The 26,734-nt window shown below is 38.5% G+C and overlaps 4 protein-coding genes across 4 annotated transcripts in view; 2 read left to right on the top strand and 2 right to left on the bottom strand.

The window, feature by feature from the left end:
- The window catches only part of LOC130073045 (gastrula zinc finger protein XlCGF7.1-like), a 471,752-nt gene that overhangs the window by 142,783 nt on the left and 302,235 nt on the right, over positions 1 to 26,734 (bottom strand). The gene's annotated exons all lie outside the window — the stretch shown is intronic.
- LOC130073075 (gastrula zinc finger protein XlCGF7.1-like) overlaps positions 1 to 26,734 on the bottom strand; it is a 161,818-nt gene that overhangs the window by 111,085 nt on the left and 23,999 nt on the right. The window lies entirely within an intron of this gene.
- Positions 1,649 to 6,286, top strand: LOC130073059 (gastrula zinc finger protein XlCGF8.2DB-like). Its single transcript, XM_056238483.1, has 3 exons — positions 1,649 to 1,911; positions 5,031 to 5,876; positions 6,129 to 6,286. Exons 1-3 carry the CDS (start codon positions 1,854 to 1,856, stop codon positions 6,284 to 6,286), a joined length of 1,062 nt encoding a protein of 353 aa, XP_056094458.1. The 5' UTR covers positions 1,649 to 1,853.
- Positions 21,786 to 26,425, top strand: LOC130073115 (gastrula zinc finger protein XlCGF49.1-like). The gene is made up of 3 exons (XM_056238547.1): positions 21,786 to 22,048; positions 25,033 to 25,426; positions 26,395 to 26,425. Exons 1-3 carry the CDS (start codon positions 21,991 to 21,993, stop codon positions 26,423 to 26,425), a joined length of 483 nt encoding a protein of 160 aa, XP_056094522.1. The 5' UTR covers positions 21,786 to 21,990.

The following is a 26,734-nucleotide window of genomic DNA, read 5'->3' as shown; positions in this document are numbered from 1 at the left end:
AACACACAGGAGTATAGGAAACATTGACACGCTTATATTCTAAGTGAATGCCAGGGAGATCCCAGTCATAGTGGCGTCCCCCTGCTGGTCAACATGCCCCAAGGGGGTCGTACACAGAATGCTCTTTGTTTACTCACGAAGAACTGAGCTTTGTTTGCAAATCAGGCTTTGCTAATTCCGAACATCTGCCGGATACCCTATCAATGTCGTTACAGGTTGCAGTGGGAGTGTACATGAGTTTCCAGCATGTTGTGTGATGCTTTCTCCGGTGTGTTGAAAGTCTCAGTGTGGCCGGTACCATGAGTGCTCGCTCTTTTGTTCGAGAACGCGCAAGAGAACGAGCGCTCTTGTAAAAATTGGTTGCAATCTGAAACATCACCGATAGAGGCCGCTAAAAAATACATATAGCCCCTTTAATCATTTTCATTGTACATATAGGAGGCATTTGTGAAACAATATCAACAATAGTCTATTAAATATCATACAAACAACTTGTTTTTAGTCTCGCTGTTTAGAGGTGATGCATTGAGAACATATTGAAGACTTTATTGGATTGAAATCACTCTCTGCACATTGTGTAAATGTGAGAAATAAAAATAACCAACAACTTGTGATTTATTTAACTGGCTAAATAGATTTAATTTAGCTTACAATAGCTCAAGAGGTTTAACATTGTATTCAGCATTGTTAATGAACCAGTAGTAGTAAACAATTATTCTTTTGACTAAAAATGGCACCAGTTGTTTTTTATGTATATTTGAAGAGGCGATTCCTCTCATAATATGAACTCGACAAACACATCACTGAGAGAAGATGAAATTGCTTGAATGTGTTCTGTGTCTGTGATCATTCAGCAGTGAAACTTTTCCACCTGCTAGTTATGAAATAAGGTTTACGGTCATTTAGGCTCTTACATTATATGGTTATATGCTATATTTTGACAAACAATTTAGTCCAAAAAAGTAATTAACTTGTTTTGAGCTTGAGTTATAACTTGTAGCCTATAAAATTAATTCAAAATTCTGAGTCCAGAAGGTGAATACAATTACAATTCAATTCAATTACAAGTTTAAAACTTTATCCCAAATCAAATATATTTGGGGAAATAAATAGTGTTTGTATAATCTTAAACAAGATAATGGATTTTATATTGGTTGTTTTGTATCTAATGAAGTTTAGATAGTTTATAGATTGTTTTCCGCCAGTAGAGGCGCTCGAGCAACCGAAGCAATGACACACATCCGAGTCTAGGAGAAGAAGAGAAGTGAGCGAGGGAAGGGAACATAAACATGAGAAGTGGAACACAGCCGTTCATTCAGCTCTAAATCTGCTGTTTTACAGACTGTGAGTACATTCATTTTATCATTTATTAGGAGAAATCGAAACCCGAACGACTAAACGAGTCAGTTTATAGTTAATCACTCAGAAATGAATCGAAATGAATCGACTGATGTTGTTCATTACGCTCGTGAAACAAACTTGTTACTGACTGTTTTTCACATTACAATTTTTGAAGATTGAGTTGTTTTTATTTTTATTTAATGAAGCCTGATAAACAGTTTTAATGCATGTAAATGTTATCTAATGTAAGAGCAACATAAAAACCAGCTAGAGTTGAATTGTTATAGTTTGATCAAAACACTTAAAGCTGGATAATCTCGAGTGATTGTAAGTGTGATGATCATCTGCTAAATGAGCAACAACGACCACAATTCACTCCTTCAGTCAGTGAAGCTCCCACAGCCGTTCATGAGAGTTTAAATGCTGGGGAATATTCCCATCTTCCCACAGGAGAAGAAGAAGCAAGCAGGAGGAATTACTCCAGGAGAAACTACGGACATACTATTGTAAAGATGGAGATTAAGGAAGAACCCTGCAGAATAAAAGATGAAGATACAGAGGAACAAATAGGTTGGTGTTTTCCTTCATTCTCTTTAATTTATGTGGAACTTAAAAGACCAATTCACACAGACAGACGCAGATCCACGCAGAGAGTCACCAGATTACGGATGTCACCATACCAAAAACTAGTAGTCTGTAGTACTGATACCACCATGGTAAAAAAAAAGAACAACATACTTACAATACTTAAATATTAACTCATTTATATGTTTTTATATATGTATACATATTTTTAAAAGAAATGACAATAAACTCACCAAAATGTTTGGTCACTCATTCAGTGTATTTGTTTTTTTATTAGGTAATTTGTTGCAATAATCAGTAATAAAACAACGATTAAACACATTGGAAGCAGTAGCATAAATAAAAACAATAGAATAAAGATAATTAAGCAATGCTGTATATTTTCTTCAGGTATATAGGTCTCACAGTAGTATTCAAGTAAAAATACCACATAAATTGAATGTCAAATATTAAATTACTCTGCATAATCATAACTGTATCATTTAAATATTAATCCTTATTTAAGCTATTAATCCTTATCTAAGATATTCTTTGGTTGTTTGATTATCATTATTAACACAGGCAGCCAATAGACAGCAGTTTTTAAAGGCTGCTGTCACTTAAGACCTAATGAATGGGGACGTGCTTTTACACATGCTGGTCACATTCACATAATTGACACAAATATTCACCAAGATGGGCATTTTGACATAACTATGTGTGTATTTGAACGTTTATGTGTAATAAGCCACGAAAATCTGACACTCGTGAGAGACGGCTATGTGTGTGGGCGTTGGTTGAGCACTGACTGAAGAGGGCGTGCGAGTACTTTAAGTTTATAGTTTAAAATCGCTTGAAGTTATAAATTGGCCTGATATAAAGCACTAAAGTCTTGTATTGTACCGTGCAGCTTGCTTGCAGAGCCAAATCAATGTGAATAAATGGATGTGAAGCCATTTGCGCATTTTGAGAGGGCAAAAGAGAAGACTTGACGAGCCGCTTGCGCTGGTTTCTGTGACTAAAACTGCGATCAAACCTTCTGTAATAATTCCAAACATGAATCTCGTGAATTAAAAACATGAATTAATAAATGCACATACACAGTTCTATGTGATAATATTTTTATTTTTTTTGAAAACCTGTAGTATTTTCGAATTACCGCGCTTTACACCCTCATATCCCCCTGAGACGAGAGATTTATGAATTCAAAAATAATTTCACATTTCTTCTACATAAATGACCCATTTTAAATACACATTCATCTTTCCAGAGGTGAAGTATCCCTTTAAGGAAGAACCCTGCAGAATAAAAGATGAAGATACAGAGGAACAAATAGGTTGGTGTTTTCCTTCATTCTCTTTAATGACTGATGAGGAACATTAAGATGAAAACTCACATATCCTCTTGAGATCCAGGCTTCGACTTTTGAGTCTGGTTTTCCTGTAAAGAGCACATTCAGGGCTTTTCAGAGATATCACATGTTTAGGTTTCACCATTACAACTCCTTCTCTTTGGCTTTAAAATCGATCGACTGAATGATCAAATTTATAAACCCCAGTCAGCTGAAGATTGTGCGTACATGCGTCTCCTCCCAGAAATAACCATATATGAATCTTACAACGCCTCGTTTTACAATGCGTAGCATCATCTGCATTTCATTTCCAAGCATATTCTCATCCATGTGATAACATGTTTAATGATACAAGACAGTACAATATGAGATACGGACTATGTGCCGTCACATTACATAACTAAAATTCTTTCAGTATCCTTGTCTTGTTTCGCAATAAATAAATAAAAATTAATACATTTCAGAGAAAGTTTTCAGAGAAGAGTTATTTTTTATTAATTAAAAGGGAATTAAAGGGATACTCCACCGTTTTTTCATATTAAACTGTTATTCCCTTAACTAAGAGGAGTTGATGCATACCTCTCTCGTCTCAGTGCGTACACTCAATCGCTCTGGCGCGCGAGACACTTTGATAGCACTTAGCTTAGCCCAGTTCATTCATTAGGATCCAAGCAGAGAAGCGACCAAACACCTCCACGTTTCCCTATTTAAATACAGTTACACGAGTAGTGTGACTCGACCAAGAATGGTGACACAAAATAAAGCGTTGCGCTTTTCTAAGCGTGTAAAGTGGATAACTATAATGTATGGCGGAATAATAGCAAATGCTTGGGAGCACTTCGACTCGGCGCAGGATTATCATCATATCATCACTCCGGAGAGGGAGAGGACTTTTCAGGAGTGATGATATGATGATAATCCTGCGCCGAGTCGAAGTTCTCCCAAGCACTTGCTATGGTATTCCGCCATACATTATAGTTGTAGTTGTAGTTACACTACTCGTGTAACTGTATTTAAATAGGGAAACGTGGAGGTGTTTGGTCGCTGCTCTGCTTGGATCCTAATGAAGAACTGGGCTAAGCTAAGTGCTAACAAAGTGTCTCGCGCGCCAGAGCGATTGAGTGTACGCACTGAGACGAGAGAGGTATGTATCAACTTAGTTAAGGGAATACATATTTTTATAAATATTAAGTGTGTCCGTACGGTGTGCACATTTACGCCTAGTTTATTTTTTATAAATCACCATGTGTGCGTGGAAAATTGCAGCGTTTATACATCTGGCCCCGGGACTTAGATGAAATATGAGATAATCTCATGAAAATGTTGGCAAGTTATTACTCATTATAACATTATAACTCATTAATTTAAAAATGTATTGGTAAATGAAAAAAGAATGCCTATACATGTCTAATGTCATTTTATTTTCTTAATAACCGAGTCCTGGTGTACAGACAAAATATGAATAAACTATCTTTAAAAAAAAAAATCTCCATTTGTTTCTTATGCTCCAAATAATCTACTGACAAAATAAACAACTAAAAAAACTAAAAAGTTCTGGTTCTCCGGAGGATATAACAATACATTTAAAACTAGATACTAGTAGACTTGGTAGTAAACTAGATTTGTGCCAAATTAAGAATGAACGTTATCTCTTCTTCTCATTTGTCCTTTTTTTAATTGAATTATGGGAATTTAATGTTGTTTTTAGACCCGATGGAAGTGAATGAAGACAAACAGCAACAATTTCAAAAACCTCATAATTTCACAAATGAAGATGGAAATGCAGTGATTTCACAGACTGAAGAGAATTTCACACAGAAACAAGCTGGAAAATCTGGAGTCAAAGGATTTTTCACCTGCTCTGAGTGTGGAATGTTTTACGTGCACAAATCAGACCTTAATAAACACATGAAATCTCACACTGGAGAAAATCTGTTCACATGCACTCAGTGTGGAAAGAGTTTCACATGTAAATCAACTCTTAAAAGACACACGAGAGAACACACTGGAGAAAGGCCTTATACATGCTCTCAGTGTGGAAAGAGTTTCGTTCATAAAGGACACCTTAAGATACACATGAGAGTTCACACTGGAGAAAAACCATTCACATGCTCTCAGTGTGGAAAGAGTTTCAGTCGCAAAGTTCACCTAAATGGTCACATGTGGATTCACACTGGAGAAAGGCCTTATACATGCTCTCAGTGTGGAAAGAGTTTCAGACAAAAAAGAAACCTAGAAGATCACATGAGGATTCACACTGGAGAAAGCCCTTATACATGCTCTCAGTGTGGAAAGAGTTTTACATGTAAATCAACTCTTAAAAGACACACGAGAGAACACACTGGAGAAAGGCCTTATACATGCTCTCAGTGTGGAAAGAGTTTCGTTCATAAAGGACACCTTAAGATACACATGAGAGTTCACACTGGAGAAAAACCGTTCACATGCTCTCAGTGTGGAAAGAGTTTCAGTCGCAAAGTTCACCTAGAAGATCACATGAGGATTCACACTGGAGAAAGGCCTTATACATGCTCTCAGTGTGGAAAGAGTTTCAGTCAAAAAAGAAACCTAGAAGATCACATGAGGATTCACACTGGAGAAAAACCGTTCTCATGCTCTCAGTGTGGAATGAGTTCCGCTTACAAAAACATTCTCAAAGAGCATCTGCTCTCTCACTCTGGAGGGAAGCCATTCAGCTGTGATCAGTGTGAGAAAACATTTGTTTATTTATCTAGCTTAAAAAAACACCTTAAAGTTCACACTGGTGTGAAGCCTCACGTTTGTTCTGTATGTGAAAAGAGTTTTTCGCGACTGGCGACTTTAAAAGTGCATGAGAGTATTCATACTGGTGTAAGACCTCATTTGTGCTCTGACTGTGGGAAGGCCTTTATTACATCAGGTGCATTAAAACAACACCAAAGAAATCACACTGGAGAGAAACCGCAGTGCTCTTCATGTGGGAGGAGTTTCACCCAATTATCTACACTACAGAAACATAAGAAAAAGCATTGCCCGAAGGTGTCTAAGTGAGCAAAGTTCAGATTCATGACTTGTAAATAATTTGATATTCAGATTAAGCAAAAGGTGGAATTACGTTTTAATAAGAGTTATTTAAAATTAGTATTGAAGTTTGATTGTTTGACAAGGGGAACCTTTAAGGAAGGTCAAAATGGTTGTGTATTGCATTCTAAAGGCCGGTTCACACCAAGGACGATAACTATAATGATAAAGATATAGTTCTAAAAATCTTTCTCATGTGATCGCAACAATGTGAAAATACTCCTGTGGGTGTCATCGCTTAAGCACTGCATGGTCATCTCATATCTCAGATATAGCACCAACAGATCCAGATCCAGGGACATACTACACCTGCAGCAACTACAACAGAGCCTGCAGCAACTACAACAGAGCCTGCCGCTCCAAAATCTGCAAACCAACCACAGAGACTCCTTGACGCATATTCCAGACGGATGCTAACAATGGTCATCTCAGACAGATGGAACAAAAATAATAATTCAGAAAACTGTTTTGCCATAAAACGATATGATTTATGAAAAAATGTGTTTTGTTTCTTTGTGTAGTTTAAAGGAGAACTCCGGCGCAAAATGAACCTTTGGTCTAATAAAACATTGGTACCTAGTCAACCGTTCTCTGAGATTTGTTTTCATGATAATCGAATGTAAAGAGTTTTATCTCTAAAAACTGTTTAGCGTATAACTAATCAAACCACGAACAATGTGCTAAGTGAGCTGAACTGTATGAATGGCGTTCGTGGTTTGATTAGTCGAGACTGTTTTCCAAAGATGGCTCCTGTCTGTATACACGAAGTGGACTGTCTTTATCTTTATCTTCTTATTAAACGGTCTGTACACTTACAAAGTTCTCAATGCTTCGTTTTGCATGTAGGGACCCTCATTATGTTACTGTGTTCGTGTGGGGCTATTTTGAGCCTTGTTAGTGGTATAAACTAGTGATTTCTTTTTACTTATTATATGCCCCCATTACTAGCGTTATACGCTAAACAGTTTTTAGAGATAAAACTCTTTACATTCGATTATCATGAAAACAAATCTCAGAGAATGGTTGACTAGGTACCAATGTTTTATTAGACCAAAGGTTCATTTTGCGCCGGAGTTCTCCTTTAAAGGTGCTATATGTAACTTTTCTTCTAAAATGAATCCTTTTTTTATTGCCTGTGTGTGAAGGGGTTGTAATCACACATTACAATGATCCACTTGTCGGGTTCTGCTATTACCTCTGAAGGCCAGTATTCCTATTTCTGTGTGAAGGCTCCGGGTCGGATTTTCTGCGGAATCCATCGGATGTGACGTGCATGCGCGCTCCCGAGCCTCTCTCCTTTTTCTTTTCTTTTTTTTTACTTGTTTTTATTGAGATCAAAAAGTGCAATTCACAACATACAAATGCAATATCCTGGATGTTACAATATACATGGATACATCCCTATGTCTATCACTCCCCTAAAGCCTTTATATAGTCCATAGAGAAAAAGGAAATGGATAGATATAGCCAGCATAAGCTTCACAGTATAGACAAGGTGTATGTACATTTAACATAGGTATCATGGAATATACATTTGGATGGGGGACCACTGGTCCATAAATAAATTCGTTTTCATCTGCAATGTTGCTGTAATTTGTTCCATATAGTACACTTCCTTCACCTTATTCTTCCATTGAGAGATTGTGGGGGGGCTGCGGTCTGTAATCTACAGTCAGGAGACTGTAATCTTTTTTTTTTTTTGCAAGTACAAGCAGGATTTTCAAGAGATGAATATGATAATTAGTCCTGATTTTGTTCTCAAAAATTCCCAGAATAATAAAGGATGGGTCCAGTGGAATCTTAATACGCAAACACTTATCAATTTCATCTTGTATGTCTTTCCAATAGTTCAATAATTTTGGACAATCCCAAAATATATGAGTGTGATCTCCCACAAGACCACAGCCCCTCCAACATTTGTCTGAAGTCCCACCAAACTTAGATGTGATAAAAGGGGTCCTAAATAACCTTACTTTTGTTTTCCACTCAAATTCTCTCAACATTGGACTACTTGATATTTTATGCCCCTCTTGAAACATTTGTTCCCATTCCTCATCTGTAATTATTATATTCATTTCTAGTTCCCATTTCTCCTTTATGACTTTTGTATCCTCAGCAGCTTCTCTTTGTAATATTTTATAAAAGTGAGAGATATACACTCACCTAAAGGATTATTAGGAACACCTGTTCAATTTCTCATTAATGCAATTATCTAATCACATGGCAGTTGCTTCAATGCATTTAGGGGTGTGGTCCTGGTCAAGACAATCTCCTGGGGCCTCATGTACAAAGACTTGCGTTGAATTCATACTAAAACATTGCGTACGGACAAAGCTGTAAATGTGCGTACGCACAAAAAAAAGCAGATGTATGAATCTCTGCTTACGAAGGATCCCACGCATATTCTCTTTGTACATCCCAATTAACGTAAAATTGAGCGCACATGCACGAGCACAACGCCCCACCCAGTCTCGTCCCCCAATTAAATTAATTTAAATATGGTAATTAGTCCAATTTGGCAAAAGAAACCTGCAAGAACATGGCTAAAGCAAGCAAGAAACGAAATTTCACTGAAAATGTCTTCTATGTGAATATATATAGTACAGTGTAATTTATTCCTGTGATCAAAGCTGAATTTTCAGCATCATTTCTCCATTCTTCAGTGTCACATGATCCTTCAGAAATCATTCTAATATGATGATTTGATGATCAAGAAACATTTTTGAGTATTATCAGTGTTGAAAGCAGGTGTGCTTCTGCTTCATATTTTCGTGGAAACCGTGATAAAGTATTTTCAGGATTCTTTAATGAATAAAAATTTAATTCAAACAGATATAGAAATCTTATAATCTTTTGTAACATTATAAATGCATTTACTCTCACTTTTAAACACATTCAATGTGTCCTTGCTGAATAAAAATATTACTTTCTTTTTTTATCTTTACTGACCGAATTAATGAAGTTTATTTTTTATTCCTAGTTAAGCCAACGCTGCCATTGCTAGACGGGTTGTATCAATTTGGACATGCTTTATATAGCCGTTCTTACTTAATTGCATAATATAATATTTGAATAAAACTCGTGTGACAATATGTCAAATAATTTATCAATTACAAATTATAAGCAATATCTGACAGCTGGTGGTGCGATAGAACAATTCGTAATGTAATGTTTGCCACTTCACTTTATTGCCTCTATGAGTCGCCAACGGACAAAAATCACGACAAATATACGTACGCCAGACATGAAGTTTACTTGGAGGAACGCACATTCTTACGTTAATTTCACTGTTAGTACATCTGGCCGTGAACGTGAAAGCTGACGTACGCCGTGTTTTTGTGCGTACGCAGTGTTAATACATGAGGCCCCTGAACTCCAAACTGAATGTCAGAATGGGAAAGAAAGGTGATTTAAGCAATTTTGAGCGTGGCATGGTTGTTGGTGCCAGACGGGCCGGTCTGAGTATTTCACAATCTGCTCAGTTACTGGGATTTTCACGCACAACCATTTCTAGGGTTTACAAAGAATGGTGTGAAAAGGGAAAAACATCCAGTATGCGGCAGTCCTGTGGGCGAAAATGCCTTGTTGATGCTAGAGGTCAGAGGAGAATGGGCCGACTGATTCAAGCTGATAGAAGAGCAACTTTGACTGAAATAACCACTCGTTACAACCGAGGTATGCAGCAAAGCATTTGTGAAGCCACAACACGCACAACCTTGAGGCGGATGGGCTACAACAGCAGAAGACCCCACCGGGTACCACTCATCTCCACTACAAATAGGAAAAAGAGGCTACAATTTGCAAGAGCTCACCAAAATTGGACAGTTGAAGACTGGAAAAATGTTGCCTGGTCTGATGAGTCTCGATTTCTGTTGAGACATTCAGATGGTAGAGTCAGAATTTGGCGTAAACAGAATGAGAACATGGATCCATCATGCCTTGTTACCACTGTGCAGGCTGCTGGTGGTGGTGTAATGGTGTGGGGGATGTTTTCTTGGCACACTTTAGGCCCCTTAGTGCCAATTGGGCATCGTTTAAATTCCACGGTCTACCTGAGCATTGTTTCTGACCATGTCCATCCCTTTATGGCCACCATGTACCCATCCTCTGATGGCTACTTCCAGCAGGATAATGCACCATGTCACAAAGCTCGAATAATTTCAAATTGGTTTCTTGGACATGACAATGAGTTCACTGTACTAAAATGGCCCCCACAGTCACCAGATCTCAACCCAATAGAGCATCTTTGGGATGTGGTGGAACGGGAGCTTCGTGCCCTGGATGTGCATCCCACAAATCTCCATCAACTGCAAGATGCTATCCTATCAATATGGGCCAACATTTCTAAAGAATGCTTTCAGCACCTTGTTGAATCAATGCCACGTAGAATTAAGGCAGTTCTGAAGGCGAAAGGGGGTCAAACACAGTATTAGTATGGTGTTCCTAATAATCCTTTAGGTGAGTGTATTTAGTAGTTATTGTCCCTTTTGTTACTGATAGAAACAATTGCTCAATGTCAGAAGGTGGCTTTTGTAAAGTATGCCAGTCCTTATGTTTATGTAAATAGTGTCTCAATTGTAAATATTTGAACAGGTCCTGGTTTAGGAGGTCATACATATGTTGTAGCTGCTGGAAAGACACTAGACCTCCGTCCTCAAACATTTGACCCAACAGAATCAACCCTTTTTCCGTCCATGTGTCTTGGTTCACAAAATGGAAGAGTATCAAGAAATATATTTTGACAGTTCCCTTGTTCCATCTTGTACCAGATTGCCTCTTCATCCCGGCAAACCCAAGTGACCATTGATCTAAGTCGTGGGTAGCCCAGTAGTAGTTTTTTAAATTTGGTATATTCAATCCGCCAAGCTCTTTAGGGCACTAAAGAGATTTCAATTGAATTCTCGGACGTTTGTTTTGCCAAATACATTTTGAGAGCCATTTGTTTAATGTAGTGAATGTGGGCATGGGGACATGTATAGGTAATGATTGAAAAAGAAAGAGTAATCTAGGTAGAACGTTCATTCTGATGGTTTCTATTCGCCCTATAAGTGAAAGAGGTAAGATTTCCCATCTTGGTAAATCTTTCTTGATTTCATCCAGTAATTTCCCATAATTTGCTTTAAACAACTGTGATGATTGAGGGGTTATAAAGATTCCCAGATATCTAAATCCCTGATTTTACATTTGTGGGTAGGTGGCCATTTAGTAACATTGCTTCTGATTTAGATTGGTTAATTTGGTGGCCCGAGAGTCTGCCATATTTCTCCAAAGTTTCAATAAGTGAAGCGGGGCTCGACATAAGCAATGCCCCGATGGCTCGGGGCCAGTAAAAGAGTATGTCGGGCAAGTTGATTGGCCAGTCACTGGCCCGCGCGGGCCTAACAGGCGACTAGCTCTATTCCCCATTTCATAATATTTCTGTTTAGAAAACCTCAAGGCTCCTTCTGCTTTAGGTAAGAAGCCTATCTAACTCTTTCCTGGCTTATTTTAGCTCTGTCAATGTGTTACTTGTCATGTTCAATTTCTAATAGTTTGATTTTGTTTTCAAGTTTAGTTTGTTCCTCGGAGCGATGTTTCTTTAGTCTAGATGAAATTTGGATCATTTTCCCCCTTAAAACTGCTTTGGCTCCACTCCACAAAACAGGTGGAGACACCATCCTATTATCATTTAGTTCCATGTATTCTGTCAGAATTTGTCTTAGTTCCTGAACTATTGCTCTATTTGTAAGAAGTGATACATTTAACCTCCAATATCTAAAGAAAGAGTCCTTACACAAATCTAATTGTAAAATAACAGGGGCGTGATCACTCAGTGTAATTGTATCTATATGACAGCCAATCACTTTATACATATGCTGTTGAGAGAGACAGAAAAAATCAATCCTTGAATAACTATTATGGACATTCGAATAAAAGGTATAGTCTTTCATATTTGGGTTTTTAAGTCTCCATGGGTCCCCCAAGCCTAATTCTAATAACATATTGTTGAGTATTTTTGTTTTTCTACTTTGTGGGCCTGTTTCTGCCGGGGTCTTATCTAATTTCCCTTCCTGTACAGCATTAAAGTCTCCTCCGACCAGTATGATCCCTTTTGCATTTTCTGCAATTACCTTTGCTATTTCTTTAAAAAAGTTTTCATCACATTCATTAGGAGCGTAGGTTCATAATGGATATGTCCTCTTCCCATAATCGACCAGCTATCAATACATATCTCCCCATCTTATCCTGCACAACCTTTTCTGTGGAAAATGCCAGTAACTTATTGATTAGAATGGCTTCTCCTCTTTTATTCCCAAATGATGCACTATACGTTTGGTTTACCCACTCCCTCTTTAGTTTTTTTGTGTTCTAACTCGTTCAAATGTGTTTCTTGTAACAAGGCAAATGAGCAGTGCATTTTCCTTAGCTGGCTAAAAATCTTCTTTCTTTTTATAGGATGGTTTAGACCATGGACGTTATAGGAGACAATTGTTAGTTTCTCCATATGCATATTATAGGCAAGTTAGGGAGCACACTTCTCCAAATAGTCATCGACATTTAAGAAAACTATTGCAGGGCGTGTATCTTTCAGAAGGTGATTGCACATTTGCGATATTCAGAATAATAGTGTTTACCAGTAGTAAAAAATATGCGAACAGAACATTGAACAGACTTCCAAACAGTAAATAGAACAAACCGACGACCTTAAAAACGGTCACTATGGAGACGGAGGGGCGTGACAAAAGCCCTCCGCCTAACACACTCCGTGTAGTAGCAACAGTCCCGCAGCAAAAGGCTGCTTCCAGGGTTGCCTTCGCAAAAAGCATATTAAAACAATTAAAACAGAAAAAAATAATAATAATCAACTTACCCTCTCCCACAGCATGGGAAAGACCTTTTCCATACTAAGGTTGTAACTTACATACCTATACTAGCCTACTCTCACATTGCTTGTCACTTATGTTTGCAAAGTCCGGTAATGAATGCCTACTTCTCCGCTACACTTTATTGTCTCTTTACATGAATGCCCGCATGTCTGCGACGCTCAGTGTTCCCTCTACTGCTTCTTCGGATGCTGTAGTCCAGGCGTTGCGCAAAAGCTCTTCTCGACAGTTCTCACGCTCGTCCACCTTGACGTGTATTCCCATCTCGCCCAGAGTCGCTGCCGCTCTCGAGAGAGTAGGGAACGTCTTCACTCCTGTGTCCAAATAAATCATCAGCTGTGCAGGAAAGGGCGACACAGCTCTCACATTCTTCTCTTTGAGTTGCTTAATAACTTCACGAACCTGTTTACGTTTCTTCTGAGTGTCCGCCGTGTAGTCCTGATCAAAATACACCCTCTGACCCCGATAGGTGACGTCACGGCTTTTCCATGCCGCTCGTATTATTTGTTCTTTTACTTGGTAACTAGAGAATCTGACAATTATCGACCGCGGTGGTGCCGAGTCTTTAGGCTTCAAGGTCAGGGAGCGGTGTGCCCTCTCCACACAGAGATCCATGTCCTCCGGTAGTTTGAGTGAAGTCCGTATCATGTCAGTTATAAAGGGAATCATGTAGTTTTTCTCCTCTCCCTCTTGTAAGGGAAATGCGCAGGTTATTACGCCTCGCTCTTGACTCAAGGTCCTCACACTTACATACCTGCCAACTTTTGAGTTTTGCTCGGCGTGAGATTTGTTGGGGGGGGGGGGGACGAGTGAGATTTGTTGGGGGGGGGTAGAGACGAGTGAGATTTGTTGACGGGGGGGGGGGGGGGTGGGGTCTCGCTCGCGCAAGGTCTCTCGCTCGCTCTACGCGGTTTGGAGCACAATCTCTGTCTCGCATGCACGCTCGCTCTAGATAACGGGAGATTTTTAACGAATTTGCGGTATAACTAGTCGATCACGAGTGGCTCAACAGGTAGATATATAGATAAACTCATCTTCCAGGCATTTGACCGCCCGGGTTGACACTTCAGCGTGAGAAATCGGGAGTGTGGCGTGTGAGCGTGTGAAACCAATCAAATGCGGGTGTCTCACGGCCAATGCGTGAGAGTTGGCAGCTATGCACTTAGCTGAAAGTTTGGCTTCTCTTCCTAGCAAATAGCGCATCACACGATCATGACGGACTAGTTGGTCTTCTGCGTTGCACATTCTCTGGTTGGTGTCGCCAATTTGCTGCTCAAGATTAGCCGTTCTCTCGAGTACATCTTTCAGGGACGTTTCCACCCTAGACAGCGTAGCTTTAGTGTTGTTAGAAGAGTCGTTGTGTTCCTGTCTCAAAGTGTTGTAACTCCGCGAGCACCTTCACCATTTTGTCTTCGTTCACATCCATGGCCGCTTCAGCATGTTGACGTATTTCTTCTTTTTTTGTAGATTTACTCTTCTTGTCAGCTTCTTTTTTAAGTGTAGACATAATCGATTTTGTTTGACGATACTTTATAATGAGATATGGGTTACAAAATAGGGTTTTGGCTAGTTTTCAGGGCCTTTCCCCAGAGCAGTAAAATCAGGCTGCTTCTTCGCTCGTGGCGTCACCGGAAGTCCCCTCTCCTTTTTATATACAGTCTATGCGACGGCACTGCAGCTGACGACATGGAGTCTGATAACACCAAACAACGACCTGCCTCCAGCACAACACACACTCCAACACAAACTCCACATAAATATAAAAAACAAAACAAAACAAAAAAATTATATGCTGAAGCTTGTCAGGCCAAACGTGAATCGGATCGACTTAGGACGAAAACACGGATCAACATCGGCAGAGCGTTTGAATTATGGAGAGACCTCCCCTATTTTTATTGTGATAAATTACAAGTTTTCAGATATGCTGAAATAATGGTAAACTGTAATGAAATAGCAAGGTAAACTACAACATATATGAGACATGAAATAAATACAAAAGACTGTTCCAGGATAACAAAAAGTAGGTGCTTTAGGATGTAACTTTTATTTTATGTACTAGATCTACTGTCTAACGTCACTCATCCCACTACTATCATATTGTTTATAATACACATTTCCAGACACGTTCAGTCCAGTAATGTTACTTCCTACGATCTTACTGTTTCACGGAAATTGTTCAGTCTAGTTCACTAACCGTTTTCGTTATCATATTATGCACTCACCTATGTTGACATTGCTGATTGTGAAAGATACACGAATAGTTAGTGAAATGCCTTATGCTAGATAACACCACAAATGTAACGTTATCATGGTACGAGCATGGAGCATTAGTTCAACGTCAAGCTGATAAAAGTAGCCTATTATTGTAAGGTTTGTAACAACATTAGGTATTACATTAAATTAGTTCAAATTATATATAGGGAATTTTAATAATTAATCAGGAATATGATTAACATATCACAGATTACAGTTACATTAAATCATCAAGCTGCAAATAGACCGATTGTATACATGAATGATCACCACAATGAGTTATGGTTCGTCATTAATATATCAATAGTCTCATTACAGATCGATTATATGAGATGACTTTAAAGGAATTAATTTAGTTATCAAATGATCGGTCTGTCCAGCAAACGGCCGTAAGATTAACTTATCAATTTTCAACAAAAATGATCTCTTTCTTATAATTCACAAAAAAGCTATTTTCTGGCCATGAAAAATCACCTTCTTGTTATTATAAAATTTAGGTTACTGAAATAGTAACGAATTGTAAAGCTTTGTAGCTAGATCAAACATTTCATTGACTTTGTACAAATGAGCATTTTAGACAGAAGCAATCAAGAATATGGTTTTAATAAAATGAAACTACGGATACAGAATTCTACATTTAAACCTGGGATACATGTATGTACAGTAAACAGTAAAACTAACGAGACAAATGAATAACAACGGGAGTGAGAGAGAGAGATTGAGTGAGAGGGAGAGAGAGTGAGAGGGAGAGAGAGCGAGAGAGTAAGAGGATAAGAAAGTGAAACTAATGGCGCTTTTCCACTACACAGTACCAGCTCGCCTCGCCTCGGCTCGGCTCGGCTCGACTCGACTCGCCTTTGTTTGGTTTTCCACTGTGTAAAAGTTGTACCTGTACCTGCTTTCGGGTACTTTTTTTCGTACCACCTCCGGCGAGGTTCTAAGCGAGCTGAGGCGAGCTAAGCCGATACTAAAATGTGACGATGTATGTACAGTAAACAGTAAAACTAACGAGACAAATGAATAACAACGGGAGTGAGAGAGAGAGATTGAGTGAGAGAAAGAGAGTGAGAGGGAGAGAGAGCGAGAGAGTAAGAGGATAAGAAAGTGAAACTAAAGGTCAGGATTAGAGATTGCAGTACGGCATAAACCACAGACAAAATGAACCTTGAGAGACACAAAGATCAAATCCCCTGAATGGGGTAAACAGATCTTAAAGCATTTAGATCGATAGGAGTTACGATACTTGCATGATTCTTCGAGTTGCTGAGAACGAAAGCGTGTGTGTGTGTCTCTGTCCTCGTGTCACGCGTTCACGTGGTCTTTCAGAGCGAGGGAGCGCGTTAGTTTGAATGTGCTTTGAGGTGCAGTTGCTGGTTGGTTCAAAGAGTCTCTTTAAAGTTGAAGTTGCCGATTACGTTGATTTCACTGAAACTGAACGTAGGAAAGTCCGAAGACGAAAATAAAGAAAGATTAAAGAAAAAGGAGAAACATGGCGTAAAGCTCCCTAAGGAGCCATGGAACTGGAAACCTCTCACAGGGAAAAAGCTCTCTATAGGAACTTCCTGGGGTCAGTCTTTTATGGAAAAATTGGGTTCACGCCTCTGTTTGCGCGAGCCACCCATGACCGTCCTAGAATCTGAAGCGGACAAGGTTTTCTTTGTCCTGTGGGGGATGCCCACTGGACTGAGGAGATTGTGTTGAGCCGTTCGGCTCCAGCACTATGAAATGTGTAAAAGAATGCACATTACTGCATTCTGCTATCGGAATTCGGCTCCGTTAGATTGAGAGAATTACAGAGATATCAAACACGTCACATGAAGATTATAGGAATACAGAGTTACATAAGATATGCATTTTATAAGCATTTAGTTCCTTCAAAGCAAGTTTGTTACTTCGAACAAACGTCATACACGCAGTGAATATAAACTGAGAAACACACAGGAGTATAGGAAACATTGACACGCTTATATTCTAAGTGAATGCCAGGGAGATCCCAGTCATAGTGGCGTCCCCCTGCTGGTCAACATGCCCCAAGGGGGTCGTACACAGAATGCTCTTTGTTTACTCACGAAGAACTGAGCTTTGTTTGCAAATCAGCAGACATGGGGACTTGTGACTTGGTGACTTGGACTCGAGTCGACTCGAGTCGCTATTTTTATGACTTGTGACTTGACTTGACATAAAATGAAATACTTGAGACTTGACTCGGACTTGGAAGTTAAAGACTCGGGACTTGACTTGACTTGAGACACGATGACTTGAATGACTTGAGTGTTAATCACATCATGTTTTCAGTTTGAATATAAAATATATATAAAAAAATGTTTTAAAGTTGATCACGACACTATCATCAGTCATACCTCGTACCTTACGCACACCACGCCCACTTAGATCAGATATCACATCAAAATGTCAGCCGGAGGGGTACCGAGGGTCATTGCTTTCGGCTTCAAGAATTATTCACACCATGGCAAAAGACGAACAGCGCTTTGCAAGACATAGGCTACAACATTAACATTGCGGACAGCCAGACGACAACCTCCAATTTCGTCCGTCATTTGAAGAGCCATTCTGCCCAGTAAGTGCTTGTCAATTTGTTAATGTTAGTTGGTAGTTAGCTAATGTAATAGCTAAAGTAGCCATTAACCCTTTCACAAGTAAGTTTAAACTATTCTAACTGATCCACCAGCGTGAGTTTTTCTAGGCGACCGTTATTTAGAACCTGTCACTCACTTTAGTGTTTCATGGTGACGCGTCATTGCTTGTCAAGTGACACAGCGCAACCACAACACAGCGCTGAATGAATGATCTGCTTTTATGTCATTTTTCCTGTTTTATTCAAAATGTTCACAAATGTATTAGCTATAACATGCAACACTGATATTCCGATTGTCAAATATGTGTAAGTGGATGTGTTTTGTTGTTTAAACACCTTTATAATGATCGCGTTAGTTGAGCTGTATGTGCGAATGGGCGGTGCCATGTTAACGTTAGTTTACAACACGTCAATTTCTCAACTTCTCACGAAATACATGAAAGTAAGTGACCGGTGAACTGGGAGAAGAATAGGGTAAAATGTAAAGCTACTTACACAATGTGTATCTGATATGAATAAAACGTGCGTCTTATTATAATGGAAATGATTATTATTGACGCTTCCATAGACATCATCAGTGTATATTTTACAAACTACAAATATATTTTTTGCTAGTAGTTATGTGTATTTAAATGTCTGAAACCTAAAATAAAAATGATGTGGTTGAAAACACTGAACAGTTGTGATATATGACAGCACTGAGAGCGTATGTCTCTGGCTCAGCGCCAGCCAACGCGTTTGAATTCATTGATAAATAACTTACACGAAGCAGAATAGTGGGTCATATGTCTAATGCTTTTTGAAAACTTAAAAGGGGCATATAATGCCATTTTTGTACAAGCTAATATGATTCTTTGGGGTCTAAATTAAAAGTTTGTAATATACTTTAATTAAAAATTCTCATTAGTATTGTAAGAAAACACTTATTTTACTTGGTCAAAAACAGCTCTGTTTTCAGCACGCCGTTTCAGTGCATATGACTTTAAATGATAATTTGCTCACCCCGCCCCTCTGTTCTGTGCGTACACCGTTTGTAACACAATAACACAATAACCATAACGCGTTGTTCAGTATAAACGTGGAATTATGAATTATATTGAGAACGTCATACATAGAAAACATGCCGTAATGTACCCTGAGTGTAAACCTTAGACGCATTCATTGTGAAGTGTGCAGCTAGCGATTTGCAAAGATATAAATATTAATATAAAGTTGAATAAAACGTTACACTCACTTCAGTTCTTCTGGAGATTCAGCAGGAACACGAATATCTGGTACCGATCTTTTTTCATGAGCAGCTACTTAGCAAATCCAGCTTTATACTCACCCTCGTTTATAAAGCAGTCTGGTGTGTGAAATGATTCGGGCAAACATGAGAGCATTGACGTTGCTCGTGGGGAATATTCCCTTCGAAAACAAACTCAGCCACTGCGTCTTCAGCGGTTCGGATTTAGGAACATTAAAATGACTGCTGTGTTCGTTATTACACCCAAGAACAGAACACCACAATCGCTTAGACGCCATTCTGCTCATAGACAGTGCTCCAGCATATCAACAATGACCGCGCCGGTCCGCGCAGACTATGATTGACAGCTCGCTCTCACGAGCGAGGGCGGGTCTGTGTTGAAACGCGGCTGTCATTCAACAATCGTGGGAGGGGCGTCCGACCGTGTGACGTCACAGGCTCGAACGGCTCGATTTGAGGCAGGGGAAAACATATAAGGAGATTAAAACAAAACCACTGGATGGATTTTTATCATTATATGATGGTTGTGTACAGGCACTGCCAACACACATTTCAGTACAATCAACTTGTAAAAGTGCATGTACCATTATATGACCCCTTTAAGGCTTTCTTCTTCATAAAAGAAGTCGGACATCACATTTTTGTATACATTTTTATTTCTTTAAATTAGTAAGCTACAGGACACCATCTTTCAAAACATGACCTGCGTGAAAGAAAAAAGTGAATGAATGCGTCATTGTTCCCAAATGCACTTCCGAATGCGCCTCTGTTCATTTCAAACCAAACTGACGCCCATAGATCAAACTCTGCAGGTAAAATTACAATAATAAGGTGACTTGACTTGGACTTGACTTGACCTACTACAAGACTTGACTTGACTTGACTTGACATAGCCTGTGACTTGACTTGACTTGACTTGCCCAGGAAAAAAATACTTGGGACTTACTTGAGACTTGAAGGTTAAGACTTGAGACTTACTTGAGACTTGCACATGTGTGACTTGGTCCCATCTCTGCAAATCAGGCTTTGCTATTTCCGAACATCTGCCGGATACCCTATCAATGTCGTTACAGGTTGCAGTGGGAGTGTACATGAGTTTCCAGCATGTTGTGTGATGCTTTCTCCGGTGTGTTGAAAGTCTCAGTGTGGCCGGTACCATGAGTGCTCGCTCTTTTGTTCGAGCACGCGCAAGAGAACGAGCGCTCTTGTAAAAATTGGTTGCAATCTGAAACATCACCGATAGAGGCCGCTAAAAAATACATATAGCCCCTTTAATCATTTTCATTGTACATATAGGAGGCATTTGTGAAACAATATCAACAATAGTCTATTAAATATCATACAAAGTTAACAACTTGTTTTTAGTCTCGCTGTTTAGAGGTGATGCATTGAGAACATATTGAAGACTTTATTGAATTGAAATCACTCTCTGCACATTGTGTAAATGTGAGAAATAAAAATAACCAACAACTTGTGATTTATTTAACTGGCTAAATAGATTTAATTTAGCTTACAATAGCTCAAGAGGTTTAACATTGTATTCAGCATTGTTAATGAACCAGTAGTAGTAAACAATTATTCTTTTGACTAAAAATGGCACCAGTTGTTTTTTATGTATATTTGAAGAGGCGATTCCTCTCATAATATGAACTCGACAAACACATCACTGAGAGAAGATGAAATTGCTTGAATGTGTTCTGTGTCTGTGATCATTCAGCAGTGAAACTTTTCCACCTGCTAGTTATGAAATAAGGTTTACGGTCATTTAGGCTCTTACATTATATAGTTATATGTTATATTTTGACAAACAATTTAGTCCAAAAAAGTAATTAACTTGTTTTGAGCTTGAGTTATAACTTGTAGCCTATAAAATTAATTCAAAATTCTGAGTCCAGAAGGTGAATACAATTACAATTCAATTCAATTACAAGTTTAAAACTTTATCCCAAATCAAATATATTTGGGGAAATAAATAGTGTTTGTATAATCTTAAACAAGATAATGGATTTTATATTGGTTGTTTTGTATCTAATGAAGTTTAGATAGTTTATAGATTGTTTTCCGCCAGTAGAGGCGCTCGAGCAACCGAAGCAATGACACACATCCGAGTCTAGGAGAAGAAGAGAAGTGAGCGAGGGAAGGGAACATAAACATGAGAAGTGGAACACAGCCGTTCATTCAGCTCTAAATCTGCTGTTTTACAGACTGTGAGTACATTCATTTTATCATTTATTAGGAGAAATCTAAATCCGAACGACTAAACGAGTCAGTTTATAGTTAATCACTCAGAAATGAATCGAAATGAATCGACTGATGTTGTTCATTACGCTCGTGAAACAAACTTGTTACTGACTGTTTTTCACATTACAATTTTTGAAGATTGAGTTGTTTTTATTTTTATTTAATGAAGCCTGATAAACAGTTTTAATGCATGTAAATGTTATCTAATGTAAGAGCAACATAAAAACCAGCTAGAGTTGAATTGTTATAGTTTGATCAAAACACTTAAAGCTGGATAATCTCGAGTGATTGTAAGTGTGATGATCATCTGCTAAATGAGCAACAACGACCACAATTCACTCCTTCAGTCAGTGAAGCTCCCACAGCCGTTCATGAGAGTTTAAATGCTGGGGAATATTCCCATCTTCCCACAGGAGAAGAAGAAGCAAGCAGGAGGAATTACTCCAGGAGAAACTACGGACATACTATTGTAAAGATGGAGATTAAGGAAGAACCCTGCAGAATAAAAGATGAAGATACAGAGGAACAAATAGGTTGGTGTTTTCCTTCATTCTCTTTAATTTATGTGGAACTTAAAAGACCAATTCACACAGACAGACGCAGATCCACGCAGAGAGTCACCAGATTACGGATGTCACCATACCAAAAACTAGTAGTCTGTAGTACTGATACCACCATGGTAAAAAAAAAGAACAACATACTTACAATACTTAAATATTAACTCATTTATATGTTTAATCGGTTTTATTACGGTGCAATAATCAGTAATAAAACAACGATTAAACACATTGGAAGCAGTAGCATAAATAAAAACAATAGAATAAAGATAATTAAGCAATGCTGTATATTTTCTTCAGGTATATAGGTCTCACAGTAGTATTCAAGTAAAAATACCACATAAATTGAATGTCAAATATTAAATTACTCTGCATAATCATAACTGTATCATTTAAATATGAATCCTTATTTAAGCTATTAATCCTTATTTAAGATATTCTTTGGTTGTTTGATTATCATTATTAACACAGGCAGCCAATAGACAGCAGTTTTTAAAGGCTGCTGTCACTTAAGACCTAATGAATGGGGACGTGCTTTTACACATGCTGGTCACATTCACATAATTGACACAAATATTCACCAAGACGGGCATTTTGACATAACTATGTGTGTATTTGAACGTTTATGTGTAATAAGCCACGAAAATCTGACACTCGTGAGAGACGGCTATGTGTGTGGACGTTGGTTGAGCACTGACTGAAGAGGGCGCGCGAGTACTTTAAGTTTATAGTTTAAAATCGCTTGAATTTATAAATTGGCCTGATATAAAGCACTAAAGTCTTGTATTGTACCGTGCAGCTTTCTTGCAGAGCAAAATCAATGTGAATATATGGATGTGAAGACATTTGCGCATTTTGAGAGGGAGAAAGAGAAGACTTGACGAGCCGCTTGCGCTGGTTTCTGTGACTAAAACTGTGATCAAACCTTCTGTAATAATTCCAAACATGAATCTCGTGAATTAAAAACATTAATTAATAAATGCACATACACAGTTCTATGTGATAATACATTTTTTTTTTTTTTTTTTTTGAAAACCTGTAGTATTTTCGAATTACCGCGCTTTACACCCTCATATCCCCCTGAGACGAGAGATTTATGAATTCAAAAATAATTTCACATTTCTTCTACATAAATGACCCATTTTAAATACACATTCATCTTTCCAGAGGTGAAGTATCCCTTTAAGGAAGAACCCTGCAGAATAAAAGATGAAGATACAGAGGAACAAATAGGTTGGTGTTTTCCTTCATTCTCTTTAATGACTGATGAGGAACATTAAGATGAAAACTCACATATCCTCTTGAGATCCAGGCTTCGACTTTTGAGTCTGGTTTTCCTGTAAAGAGCACATTCAGGGCTTTTCAGAGATACCACATGTTTAGGTTTCACCATTACAACTCCTTCTCTTTGGCTTTAAAATCGATCGACTGAATGATCAAATCTATAAACCCCAGTCAGCTGAAGATTGTGCGTACATGCGTCTCCTCCCAGAAATAACCATATATGAATCTTACAACGCCGCGTTTTACAATGCGTAGCATCATCTGCATTTCATTTCCAAGCATATTCTCATCCATGTGATAACATGTTTAATGATACAAGACAGTACAATATGAGATACGGACTATGTGCCGTCACATTACATAACTAAAATTCTTTCAGTATCCTTGTCTTGTTTTGCAATAAATAAATAAAAATTGTATAAAATACATTTCAGAGAAAGTTTTCAGAGAAGAGTTATTTTTTATTAATTAAAAGGGAATTAAAGGGATACTCCACCGTTTTTTCATATTAAACTGTTATTCCCTTAACTAAGAGGAGTTGATGCATACCTCTCTCGTCTCAGTGCGTACACTCAATCGCTCTGGCGCGCGAGACACTTTGATAGCACTTAGCTTAGCCCAGTTCATTCATTAGGATCCAAGCAGAGAAGCGACCAAACACCTCCACGTTTCCCTATTTAAATACAGTTACACGAGTAGTGTGACTCGACCAAGAACGGTGACACAAAATAAAACATTGCGCTTTTCTAAGAGTGTAAAGTGGATAACTATAATGTATGGCGGAATAATAGCAAATGCTTGGGAGCACTTCGACTCGGCGCAGGATTATCATCATATCATCACTCCGGAGAGGGAGAGGACTTTTCAGGAATGATGATATGATGATAATCCTGCGCCGAGTCGAAGTGCTCCCAAGCATTTGCTATGGTATTCCGCCATACATTATAGTTGTAGTTGTAGTTACACTACTCGTGTAACTGTATTTAAATAGGGAAACGTGGAGGTGTTTGGTCGCTGCTCTGCTTGGATCCTAATGAATGAACTGGGCTAAGCTAAGTGCTAACAAAGTGTCTCGCGCGCCAGAGCGATTGAGTGTACGCACTGAGACGAGAGAGGTATGTATCAACTTAGTTAAGGGAATGCATATTTTTATAAATATTAAGTGTGTCCGTACGGTGTGCACATTTACGCCTAGTTTATTTTTTATAAATCACCATATGTGCGTGGAAAATTGCAGCGTTTATACATCTGGCCCCGGGACTTAGATGAAATATGAGATATTCTCATGAAAATGTTGGCAAGTTATTACTCATTATAACATAACTCATTAATTTAAAAATGTATTGGTAAATGAAAAAAGAATGCCTATACATGTCTAATGTCATTTTATTTTCTTAATAACTGAGTCCTGGTGTACAGACAAAATATGAATAAACTATCTTTAAAAAAAAAAATCTCCATTTGTTTCTTATGCTCCAAATAATCTACTGACAAAATAAACAACTAAAAAAACTAAAAAGTTCTGGTTCTCCGGAGGATATAACAATACATTTAAAACTAGATACTAGTAGACTCGGTAGTAAACTAGATTTGTGCCAAATTAAGAATGAACGTTATCTCTTCTTCTCATTTGTCCTTTTTTTAATTGAATTATGGGAATTTAATGTTGTTTTTAGACCCGATGGAAGTGAATGAAGACAAACAGCAACAGTTTCAAAAACCTCATAATTTCACAAATGAAGATGGAAATGCAGTTGTTTCACAGACTGAAGAAAATTTCACACAGAAACGAGCTGGAAAATCTGGAGTCAAAGGATTTTTATCCTGTTCTGAGTGTGGAATGTTTTACGTGCACAAATCAGACCTTAATAAACACATGAAATCTCACACTGGAGAAAATCTGTTCACATGCACTCAGTGTGGAAAGAGTTTCACACGTAAATCAACCCTTAACAGACACACGAGAGAACACACTGGAGAAAGGCCTTATACATGCTCTCAGTGTGGAAAGAGTTTCGTTCATAAAGGACACCTTAAGATACACATGAGAGTTCACACTGGAGAAAAACCGTTCACATGCTCTCAGTGTGGAAAGAGTTTCAGTCGCAAAGGACACCTAAATGGTCACATGTGGATTCACACTGGAGAAAGGCCTTATACATGCTCTCAGTGTGGAAAGAGTTTCAGTCGCAAAGTTCACCTAGAAGATCACATGAGGATTCACACTGGAGAAAAACCGTTCTCATGCTCTCGGTGTGGAATGAGTTTCGCTTACAAAAACATTCTCAAAGAGCATCTGCTCTCTCACTCTGGAGGGAAGCCATTCAGCCAGGGACGTGCACAGGAATTTTGTGGGGCAGTTGCTCTGACCTGAAAAAGGGGCACCCCAAACCCCCCCCAACTCACGTCACGGGCTGTATGAAGGAATATATTCAGTTGAATTTTGCCCATACAAATTGCCTTATCTGATCGTGTTTATGTCCAAACGCAATGCCTCATATTATGGTCTTATTATTATTTATAAAGATTGCAAAACATCAGAGATGACAGGTTTATGATATACAACTTTGTAAACAGTATACAAAATGTATTAACAATATGTTAAATGTCACCAAAATACACATGAGAAAAAGAGTTCCTCATATTATTGTTTATTGTTTTTTTAATTATTATTATACCACGGCCTGTTTAAATACTCGATTCTGATTGGCTGGAAGGTGTGCAGTAAAACAGTTTAATGCACAGGTAGTTCCAGTCAGTTTGATTACAGTTTGAAATTAATCCGCTACTATAAACATTGGTAACCATTAGGGGTGTAACGATATTTGAACCGAACCGAAAAACCGCGATACACCACCCACGATACGTATCGCGATACTCTCATGGCGAACCGAACACGCCCCGCCCCCTGCTGCCCCGCCCAGACCCGGCTCATTGCACCTCATGTGTTATGTGTACACAACGAATACAGGGCTGTTGCCTAACCACCATTAACCACATATAATCGCAATAAGCTCAGTGTTTTTGTTGTATCGTAGATACCGAGGAAAAACTCAGAGACAACGGTAACTTCAGGATGGTCTCGTTTTATTAGGACTCATCTCTGTAGCTAGCAATACACACACAAGTACCCCACACTGCGCGTTCTTCTCTGCTTTTAACAGTGCAACAGCCCACAAACACAATGCACCATCGCCCCCTACTGGACAAACCCAATACCACCCTTAACATACAACATTTCCCCTCCACTTAACTCGGAGGCAATCCTTCCCCAAAACACATATTCTAGGACATTTTTACAGTGATTTTTTTTTTTTTTTTTTTTTTTTACATCACACAATTCATATCATTCATAATTCAATAGGTTCTTCTTGATGA

This window comes from Rhinichthys klamathensis, unplaced genomic scaffold, assembly GCF_029890125.1.
Source record: "Rhinichthys klamathensis goyatoka isolate OS25496 unplaced genomic scaffold, OSU_Roscu_1.1 h1tg000523l_1, whole genome shotgun sequence".
NCBI classification, from domain to species: Eukaryota; Metazoa; Chordata; class Actinopteri; order Cypriniformes; family Leuciscidae; genus Rhinichthys; species Rhinichthys klamathensis.
The sequence above is the reverse complement of the archived record's forward strand: the minus strand, read 5'-3'. Positions and strand labels throughout refer to the sequence as shown.

Excerpts from the sequence above, each read along its gene's own strand:
- LOC130073059 (XM_056238483.1), top strand. The coding sequence starts at position 1,854 with ATGGAGATTAAGGAAGAACCCTGCAGAATAAAAGATGAAGATACAGAG. Across the intron at positions 1,912-5,030 it reads AGATACAGAGGAACAAATAG|ATGGAAATGCAGTGATTTCA; the intron begins GTTGGTGTTTTC and ends TCACAAATGAAG. Across the intron at positions 5,877-6,128 it reads AAAACCGTTCTCATGCTCTC|ACTGTGGGAAGGCCTTTATT; the intron begins AGTGTGGAATGA and ends ATTTGTGCTCTG.
- LOC130073115 (XM_056238547.1), top strand. The coding sequence starts at position 21,991 with ATGGAGATTAAGGAAGAACCCTGCAGAATAAAAGATGAAGATACAGAG. Across the intron at positions 22,049-25,032 it reads AGATACAGAGGAACAAATAG|ACCCGATGGAAGTGAATGAA; the intron begins GTTGGTGTTTTC and ends TGTTGTTTTTAG. Across the intron at positions 25,427-26,394 it reads GTTCACACTGGAGAAAAACC|ATACCGAGGAAAAACTCAGA; the intron begins GTTCACATGCTC and ends GTTGTATCGTAG.